General features: G+C 39.1%; 1 protein-coding gene across 1 annotated transcript; it reads left to right on the top strand.

Moving 5' to 3' along the window:
* The first annotated feature begins 3982 nt into the window (after window positions 1-3982).
* On the top strand, window positions 3983-5671 carry LOC128373958 (tripartite motif-containing protein 16-like). Its single transcript, XM_053334162.1, has one exon. It carries the CDS (start codon window positions 3983-3985, stop codon window positions 5669-5671), a length of 1689 nt encoding a protein of 562 aa, XP_053190137.1.
* Window positions 5672-10825: the final 5154 nt, after the last annotated feature.

Genomic DNA, 10825 nt, shown 5'->3' with positions numbered 1-10825 from the left:
ATTGTCACTAAATTGTTTGTAACTGTCAGTAATTTACCAGCTGTGGGCTGACTACGTGGGATATGAGTTATTTGTAACACTTTAAAACCTCATGCTGTACATAATGTATGATTACTAGTGAGCAACAAACACATCTGTTGAATACATCCAGAATCTCTTCACTCATTTCCGCCCCAGCATTAGCCAAAAATAAAAAGAGACCCTTCCTTTATTAATAATGTTATAAAAACATGGTTTACACCACAAGTTATCATACGAGACAATAATAACAACAACAAAGAAGCATGAAACTGAGACAAAGAAGAAGGAGAAGAAGAAGTTGGGAAACTTTTTTTTTTATTATTGTTTTATTCCAGAATTATAACATTACAAACATTCAAGGCACATTCTGTGATACCATAATTGAAGACATTGAATCGGCTTCTAAGATATAAAGAGAAGCCAATACAATAAAAGAAAAGAAGAAAAGAAAAAAAAATAACAATGTGAGGGTCTCATTCTAAGAAGTGGTGAAACTAAAAAGTGTTTTATTTGATAGTCTCAGTTCACAAACAGAACAAAGACTGTTAAATGGAAAAAAGATATCAACTGTGTTAGTTCCCAGCAAAGGATCCTAGCAGAGGTAAGAAATGAAGAAAGAAATACAAATAAGAAGAAGGTGCTCAGGCTATAAACAAAAAAGCATGTTAGTGTTTTTTCACTGTACAGTTGTAGCACTACTCGGCTCGTACCAGGCACGTCGTTTTCCATTACTATAGTACCTACTCAACGTGGGCGGGGTTGTCATAGCACGGCTGCATGAAACTGCCGTGACTTTGTTTTATATGCGACACAAACACATAAACAATGGAGGACATGGAGGCGATGGTGTACTTGCTGCTGTATGTGGCTTTCTGTCACACACAAAGCAAGAGAAGAGAAACCAATCGCTGTAACACTGTTGCCAGTATTTAAAAATGCCAGGTTTGATTCTTGTGTGGGACGGCTCATGACTCTTCCAGTGATGACTCTCTGACCAATCAGTGGCCAGCAGTCTGTATCGGCTCGGCTCGCTTGGAACCTCAGCAGAGCAGGTACTAACAAAAGTACCAGGTACCAGGTACTATCCCTAGTGGAAACGCAAAAAAACAAATAGATTCGAGGCGAGTCGAGTCGAGTAGTGCTAGAACATAATGGAAAAGCCCCAAAAGAGTGTGTGACAGAAGCGGGGTTCATAAGGGCAAGGCCTCTGTTCTTTATGGCTGCATAAAGTTTTGAATACAGTTGTTGAATACAGCTTCATTATATTTCAGTAAAGAAAAATGTAATTTTAAAGAAAAAAAAAAAAAAAAGGTGTTTTATTCTGCCAGTCACATAGCCTCACTTTGCAACATTGGAGAGACGTGGCTTGTTGTGCATGATGCCTGCCATGGAAGAACTGATCAAACTCTACTTTTCAGTTGTGTTTAGCAATAAGGAGATACTTGTGTAATTGAGTGTTGTAGACACTTTTACTTACACAGATTGTAAAATAATGCTGCTTGAACAGGAAGCCCACACATTTGTTACTCTTTACTTTTCTGATCACACATCAATCACTGCACATCTACATACACTCACTTCTGTTCTACTCCTTCACCCCCCCCCCCCCCCCTCCAAAACAGGCTCAGTTTCTTACAATGTCTTTTCAAAGTCCAGATGCCAGTGATTCTGGGCTAAGATAACAAGTGTAACCTAACAGGTGGCTTAGAGTCAATTTAGGTTTCTTCATTCACACAGTAAAGATGTGGTGGTTTTATTTTGAAGGAGTAGGCCCTAATACACCATTGTACTAATTGTATTGCTAACACTGCTGTAATTCTCACAAGATACCTTTGATGCTGGCAAGTTCAGCCAGTTGCTCATCTATTTAGTCCTCCATTGGATTCTTTTTTTTTCAGATGTCTTGATGGTTCAGGTGGATTTTACTTTGACTCCTGTAACATATTTGCTTATAACACTGTGTTGGCCTATGTTAGCAAAGTTGAATCCAGTTTTGTGTGACTATGACGTGGGGCTGATTCCTTCTCAAATCTGATTTTTAGGCCTGACTGTCCACACAGTTTTTAGACTGGGCCACATTAATGACCAATCTGACAGGTTGTTGTGGCAACGTCGTCGGAGCCGAGGCGTCATCTAGCGTGTATTGTGTGATGTCATATAATTGCTACAGCAACAACAAACCCTCAAGCTTCACTTGAACGGAGCCATCTCACCAAAGATTAAGAATATGGTTTGGTCCTCTGTCCATGGACTGATGTTTTCGATTACCTCCATTGCCTCCAGTGATATCACCTAGCAACAACAACTGGAATAAGCGGGTCTGGTGTCACATAGAGTGACGTAGTGTAGAGACGTAGGGAGACGTCACTGACAGTCAAATCCGATATGAGTGTTTGGAGCTGTTCACACTCAGACACATCTGTCCAAATGAGATTTGAAACTACATCCCAAAGGTGGTTTCAATCTAGTTTGCAAAAAAATCATGTGATTTATGACTGTTCAGACTTCATAAGAGCCATCTGGTTCCAATCTAGATTGGCTCAAAATCGGATTTTGGCTTGCAGTGTGAACGCAGCCTAAGTGTACTGGAATGAAGTTTTATTGGTTATGCATTCATTATGTTATGCCCTCTCTTTCTCTCTCACTAGTTACATAGTCTCATTACTTCATAGCTACAACCTAAAGCAGGTTTAATGTCTGTGACCTTGGTTTGGGGGTTAGAGTCCACCAATCCTACTAAAGTAGAGGGGATTTATAGCATAAGCAGCGTGAGACCATGACCTCATTTATTTTAATTACAGCATTATTTACTGGCCTAGGTTTTAAAAAGATAACACGCACAGCAACCTTTCATCCTACATGCAACAGTTATATAGTAGATTGTCACAAAGCTGTAACATATGATCAACATTACAATCATATCTGCATACAAAAATGTATCTATACATTTATGCAAGCTGATTAATACTCCAGTTGTAAATATGAAAGTGTGTAAACTCAGTTGATGTGTGGTTATAAAGTGTTTGTGTTTGACACTAACAGCTTGGCCAGTGACAGCAGCCGGTACTGCCAAATCTGTCACAACAGCAGCCGTGGCCTTTTAGGGAGATGGAGGCACCACGTGTGCGTGTGTGTGTGTGTGTGAGTGTGAGTGTGAGTGAGGGGGAGAGAGAGAGAGAGAGAGAGAGAGAGAGAGAGAGAGAGAGAGAGAGAGAGAGAGAGAGAGAGAGAAAACACACAGAGAGAACACACAGAAGCTTATAAGACAAACAATTACGTAATCTGGTGAGCAGAGCGGCCTGTCTGTGCCCAGAGGTAACAGACACAAGAATCTATGGTGATTACTGTTTTGCTTGTTGGACCACCACACACTTAATGTGTGTATGTATCTGTGTGAGAGAGCGATAGACCAATACTTAGAGATGAGGTAGTGGACAGGGACGTGTTTGGGCTCAGGGGCAGAACTAAAATCTGCAATTTCATCACATTTGAACCAACTATGTTTGGACAGTTAGACATATTTTGTTCTTCAATTTGAAATAAAACAATGAATACTTCATTTAAGTTGAGCAGGTTTCCATGATTATAGAAAGAACTGTGTGGGAGATAAAGCCCTTTTAACACACAGTAGTTACTGAAGTTTAATGTCACAGTCAGCTCTCATTACCTGCTGGTAAATGTCCATTCACCCCACCTCTCATCCACTCTGCCAGTCAGCCACACCCACCTCATCATCCAACTCTGTTCACCTGGGCACTCAGCTGCAACTCATCTGCAACCAATCCACCATATATGCTTCTCCTGCCAACAGTGTGAGGATGGCTGTGACCAACATACAAAGCAGTAAAAATACTGTCAGGCTGCATTCATGACAGAATCACAGGTTGTTCAGATCAGAGATAAAACTTGCTTCACCTGTCAGGAAGTGAAGCTCAGTTAGTTGTTGCCACTAAGAACTGAAATGGCGCAGAGAGGAGGTCAGCTGGACCAAGAAACAATCAGCTGCTCCATCTGTCTGGATCTACTGAAGGATCCGGTGACTATTCCCTGTGGACACAGCTACTGTATGAGCTGTATTAAAAACTTCTGGGATGGAAAGGATCAGAGGAAGATCTACAGCTGTCCTCAGTGCAGACAGACCTTCACACGGAAGCCTGTCCTGATGAAAAACACCATGTTAGCAGCTTTAGTGGAGCAGCTGAAGAAGACTGGACTCCAAACTGCTCCTCCAGCAGGAGCAAGAGCAGGAGCTGATCACTGCTATGCTGGACCTGAAGATGTGGCCTGTGATGTCTGCACTGGGAGAAAGCTGAAAGCCTCCAAATCCTGTCTGGTGTGTCTGGCATCTTATTGTATGAATCACCTCCAGCCTCATTATGATTCAGCTCCATTAAAGAAACACAAGCTGGTCAAGCCCTCGAAGAAGCTCCAGGAGAACATCTGCTCTCGTCATGATGAGGTGATGAAGATGTTCTGCCGCACGGATCAGCAGAGTATCTGTTACCTCTGCTCTGTGGATGATCATAAAGGCCACGACACCGTCTCAGCTGCAGCAGAAAGGACTGAGAGGCAGAGAGAGCTCGAGGTGAGTCGACTAAACACCCAGCAGAAAATCCAGGACAGAGAGAAAGATGTGAAGCTGCTTCAACTGGAGGTGGAGGCCATCAGTCACTCTGCTGATAAAGCAGTGGAGGACAGTGAGAAGATCTTCACTCAGCTGATCCGTCTCCTCCAGAAAAGAAGCTCTGATGTGAAGCAGCAGATCAGATCCCAGCAGCAAACTGACGTGAGTGGAGTCAAAGAGCTTCAGGAGAAGCTGCAGCAGGAGATCACTGAGCTGAAGAGGAAAGACGCTGAACTGAAGCAGCTCTCACACACAGAGGATCACAACCAGTTTCTACACAACTACCCCTCAGTGTCACAACTCAGTGAAGCTACAGACTCATCCAGTGTCAATATTCGTCCTCTAACATACTTTGAAGATGTGACAGCAGCCGTGTCAAAGCTCAGAGATAAACTACAGGACCTCCTGAGGGACAAATGGACAAACATCTTACTGACAGGGACTGAAGTGAAGGTTTTACTGTCGGAACCAGAGCCCAAGACCAGAGCTGACTTCTTAAAATATTCATGTGAAATCACTCTGGATCCAAACACAGCACACAGGTGGCTGTTATTATCTGAGGGGAACAGAAAAGTAGAATTTATGAGTCAACAACAGTCTTATTTCTGTCACCCAGACAGATTCACTGGAAGGTGTCAGGTCCTGAGTAGAGAGAGTCTGACTGGACGTTGTTACTGGGAGGTGGAGTGGAGAGGGACAGGAGTTTGTGTAGCAGTCGCATACAAGAACATCCGCAGAGTAGGATCATCCAATGAATCTAGATTTGGATATAATGGCAAATCTTGGGCTTTAGATTGTCACACTAACGGTTATAATTTTTGGTTCAACAACATTAAAACTGCCGTCTCAGGTCCTCGTTCCTCCAGAGTCGCCGTGTACCTGGATCACAGAGCAGGTATTCTGTCCTTCTACAGCGTCTCTAAAACCATGACTCTCCTCCACAGAGTCCAGCCCACATTCATTCAGCCTCTCCATGCTGGATTTTGGCTTTGTTATAATTGTGGAGACACAGCTGTGTTGTGTTAACTCAAATAGAGTGTATACAACTCCTGTGAATGTAGCTCTTTAATTAAGGAATATTCAGTATTTTGAAATCTGGGCCCAAATTACATTTTCGGTTATGATCGCTATCAGTAGAAACCAGAACTTGTCATTTTGACAAACTATTTGTACATTATTTCTTTTATTTCACATATATACCAATATTTTGACAGTAAAACACTGCAGACATTTTTATAAAATATCTGCTGAATACTGCACATAACCTTGATTGCTTTTAATGCGTTTTAACATACTATGCATGTTTTATTTTTGGTTTTTTTAGTTGAATATCCCTTTTTTTTTTTTTTTTTTTTAATGTAATGATTCTCTAAAATGGCTGATGTAATATGATTTTGTTTTTGTATTTTTACATAGCCAATCAGTTACTAGACATTTTCTACACTTTTTAATTTTTTTTTTTTTTAAATGGATTACTGTATATTAACTGGGTTGTTTCACTGATTTGCTAATAAATGTCCTAAATCTATAGAGATCAACCTGAACGGTTGTTCATGTAATTTGACATATGTCTGTTTTATAATAAAAATGTATACGGTGAAACTTATTCAGTATTTTTGCAGTTTATTACATGTCATCTTATGTTACAGTTAATGTAATTTACTTGGCCCCATTTTTATCATTCTCTTACCAGAGTTATCACAAATTTACAACCACTACTATGTCTATATACTTACTGTCTAGACTGTATAAGACAAGACAAAACTAAAAGCTGTCATATTTGAAGCACCTATAATGTAAGTAGAAGTAAAGTGTGGCCTTAATGAATGTAAAATACATGAAAAATCACTCAGATATGTCCTGCAAAGAATCTGGAGGCAAAATAACATCTGAGACCCAACACATTTCATCATGCTTGAAACATTATTAAAATTATTGTTATTGAAAAGTCTTAAATGACAAATGTTTGAGTTATATTAGCAAAAAAATCCAAAAAATTGCATAATTTTAGGTAATATTTAAAATGGCTTTAATGTACTGTATAATAAGTAATGGGTTGTTTTCCATGTACAGGTAAAACAATGAAAACAGCAGTCATGGAGACCCAATAGACCTTATATCATTTAATAATTAGACTTTAATAGACTAATTTAAAACTGAGCAGTAAATTACTGTTAGTGTAAAGTGTCACCGGATAAATGCTTTAAATCTTTAGTTTGAGTTATTTCAGCCAAAAATAAAATAAAATAAATACAACAAAAAGATTCATCCAGCATCAATATCCGTCCTCCAACTCTGAGCAGAGCCTTTACAATCACGTTAGCAATGAGAGACGTAATGTTAGTTTTCTCTCTGAGACTTTTGTCACACTTTCGAGGAGCTGTTACAAGCCTTATCAAGCCCATGAATCAAGATGTTTAATGTGTGAAACTTAAAAAAAAAAAAAAAAAAAAAGCTTCACCAGAATACTGACAAGCACATTTAATCTTACAGTTGATGGCAGATAACAGCTCTGTGGATTCACACACACATAATGTTACAGGGAGAAAACTATTTAAGAGCTCAGCTATTAATTTGAGATTAATTCATTCTACTTTTGTCCTAATTCATGACACAATACTGTATCTGGTTGCTAAAAACTGTCACTATGCTGACTTTAAGGCCACACTTTACCTTTTATCTTCGGTTGCCAGTCTTCGTCGTATAACCTTTAAAAAAGCACTGCAGTGAAAGCTAAAGGGTGGAAACAGCAGGGAGAGAGAGAGCACTGTTAGCGCTAATAAAAATAAACATAATGACTAAACCATACGAAACAAGGGTCCAAATATTTTCAGACAGGGTAGCTAATGTCTCAGAGTTACTATAATTAAATTAACACTACACCAAATGTCTGTCTATGAGCTAAACTTAGCGCGCTTAAACCTGCCGTTATTAGCTGTTAACATCCGTTATCTCTGTAGCAAACTCCTCACTTCAGCTACAAAAACAAATAAATGACAACAGCACTTAAAACTAACACTTTTTGATCCGTATGGTTAAATAATATTGACTACATATAGCAATGAGAGATATGTTAGATTTCTCTCTGATACTTTTGTCACACTTTCGAGGAGCTGTAACAAATATTGACGTACTAGGTTGGTGATTAGCGTCAGGTCCGTCTCCCTTAGTAACCGTCACAGCAGACAGCAGCTTCTTCATATGAGTCCATCGTTTTTCCACGCTGGACTTTTGTTTGGCTTCGTCTGCATCATGTTTCCTTCAGCCAGCTAGCTAGCAGGATAACTTACTACCGAGGCAAAGTAGCAGAGGGCAGCAGTCAAAATTCACTCTGAGTCAGACTCGACTTCAAAATAAGGTGGAGGTGGTTACAAAAACTTAGACATCCCCCTAGTGGCTGAAAGTGAGAATTGCTCTGTAGTAGTTGTTAATGAACCCTTCATAGTAGACTACACAGCTAGTCCCTAGTAGCAACCCTCATCTAATAAACACACACACACACAAATACTGAATCAATATACATGAACATATTGCATAAAGTTAGGATTTTTTTCTTTCTTCCTTTTGTCAAGTATTACTACAGGTGTGTTTCTACCAAGGGTAAGAGAAATGGCTTTTTATATTTTAAAGTCAAATCATCATCTTGCACCCGAGAGGCTCGTTTTAAGTTGCATCTTGGGCTTCTGAAAACAGTTATCATTTTTCACGATTTTCTGACTCGACTAAATGATTAAGAAAATAATCAACAGATGAATCAGTAATGACTATCATGATTAGATGCAGCTCTAAATGTATTTATTAAAAAACTATTCATCCTGAGGGCACCTATAAGTAGAGACTGGTGTCTAAACTGATAATGGACAATGAAACACAGCTTGAAAGATATAAAATATGTCTTCATAGGAGAAGTTACAATTATTGACACATAATGTAGATTAATAAACACTTCAAATGTTCTTATCTGCTTAAAACTAACTTAAAATGTTTTATGAACCACTTATTAAACATGTATATACTGATTATAAATGCTTAAAAAGGGAACACTAGATAGATACAGACAGACAGACAGACAGACAGATAGATAGATAGATAGACAGACAGATAGATACCATGTTAATCCCAAAGTTGTGTGTGTATGCTTTTGTACTTCATGCTTTAAAGTTGTTTATGTGGGTCCTGTCTCTTTAATTTTTTACTTTTTCTACACAGCTTGATAACTTCTCCCTCTTCTTCCGGCTCTCAAACACAACCTTGTTCCCTCCTCTTCAGATCTACAGTTGCTGAGTCCAAGACAAATTTCCCTAAGCGGGACAATAAAGTATATTGTATTGTATTGTAGGACTGGAGGAGCCAGGAATTGAACCACCAATCTTCCAATTGGTGGACCAACCACTCTACCTCCTGAGCCACAACCACCTCATGAACACACAAGGATAGTTCTTGTACAAGGAGCACATAGGGGTCAGAACTACATCACAATATTAAACTGACACTTTTTCTTCTATCCTGTACTTGTGTGAAATTCCCGCTGCTGTTTTACGTCATGGTTGTTCCATTTGCCTACATCCAAATGGAACAACAGCAGACCCTATGAGGAGCAAAATTCTACACTAGCTCAGGAATTAAGGTCAACAACAGTACGTTTACTGTCTTCTGACACAGTTTGCTTCTCAAGATATCCGACCCGTCCCAGCCCACCCTGGTTCTGTATGCTCGGGAATATGAGCTCCTATTCAGCATGCTTTCATTTTCACACACACACACACACACACACACACACACACACACACATGCAGCTTAATCCCAGGCTGTTAAAAGCCTCATGCACAGTGGAGTGACACACATTACACCTTCTGAAACTTTGACCTGACCTCCACCTCAGGCTGTAAACAACAATGTTGACCCATGCTGCACATATGAACACATTATTCACACAGGAAGTTGAACTACAGAAAAGTTTTAGTGACATAATGCTGACTCATGACAACTCTGTCTTCTGTTCATATAATTCTATTAAAAAGTTTCCATACTTAAAACTACTAAATTACTATAGCATGACCATCATAATCACCACTTTAAATTAATCTGGGATACAAAGGCACAACTGGTGAAAAATGAGAAACGTGAGAGGAAGAGAGGATAAAGATGTAAGATTATACCTTCACAAAAGATATTCAGTATTAACAGAGGAGGAGGAACTCAACACAATAAAAGAAGATACACCAGTAGGGGTAGGATTTCATCATGTTGAAACAAATGCCTTGAGTAGCCTTGAAAAAAACATCTTTGAACATTTTTTGACTTATCAAGGTAATCAGATGAACACTAATTAGTTTACTGCTACTGCAATGACAAAATCATGTTTAATTGACTTTATCAGCAGCAACAATGTATTTCACTATGTTGTACAAAAAAAAGAGGGATGAGAGAGAAATGCATCTTATCTGCAGCTGAGCAGAACAGGGAAGTCATTACGTCATATTTTGTTATAGAATGGATGAGGAGGGAAGTGAGCTCATCCTGTTAACTCAAGACAAAATAACACCAAATAAATCATTAATTTACCTGAACTAAACCTCTGTGGTTTTGTGTTGGAAATGAAACATAGCTGGCAGCGATATTTAAAACATTTATTTTTGAAGTGTTCAGCTGATGCCACTTCAATTCTAGAAGAAGGTGTAAAGCCACACTGGGGATCTATTCAGGTATACTGTGCTACTGAGAGTGCATCATGGGTAAGAATATCAAGTCTTCATACAGTATTTATATAGACACTAGAAGTGTGTGAGGGAAATGATAGGCTGTGTGTACTGTTGTCTGCGGTTTGAAGTGGGTGACTTGAACAGGGAACGGGATGTGAGATGATCACTTTGAAGTATCAGTGAGTTCAGAGGGGCAGTTTGTGTGCGTTTTTCTATTTCATTTATTTCTAATGTCGAGGTGTCAGTTACATAGTGCACATAGATTCAAAGAAATGTTCAAGTCACTGATTGTTGTAATGTGTTTAGCTTTTTGCAATAAATAGTAAATGGAAGCTTTGACAGAATGCTGCAACCCTGTTGCCATGATTACTCATTTCAGCTACCATATTAATTTAGAACAATGAACAGATAGGGTTGCACATCTCTATGTGATAAACGATTCAATATGCATCCAGATACACATGTTACGATTTGATTC

Source organism: Scomber japonicus, chromosome 15, assembly GCF_027409825.1.
Source record: "Scomber japonicus isolate fScoJap1 chromosome 15, fScoJap1.pri, whole genome shotgun sequence".
NCBI lineage: Eukaryota > Metazoa > Chordata > Actinopteri > Scombriformes > Scombridae > Scomber > Scomber japonicus.
Note: the sequence above shows the minus strand (reverse complement) of the source record. Positions and strands in the feature narration are given on the sequence as shown.

Excerpts from the sequence above, each read along its gene's own strand:
- LOC128373958 (XM_053334162.1), top strand. The coding sequence starts at position 3,983 with ATGGCGCAGAGAGGAGGTCAGCTGGACCAAGAAACAATCAGCTGCTCC.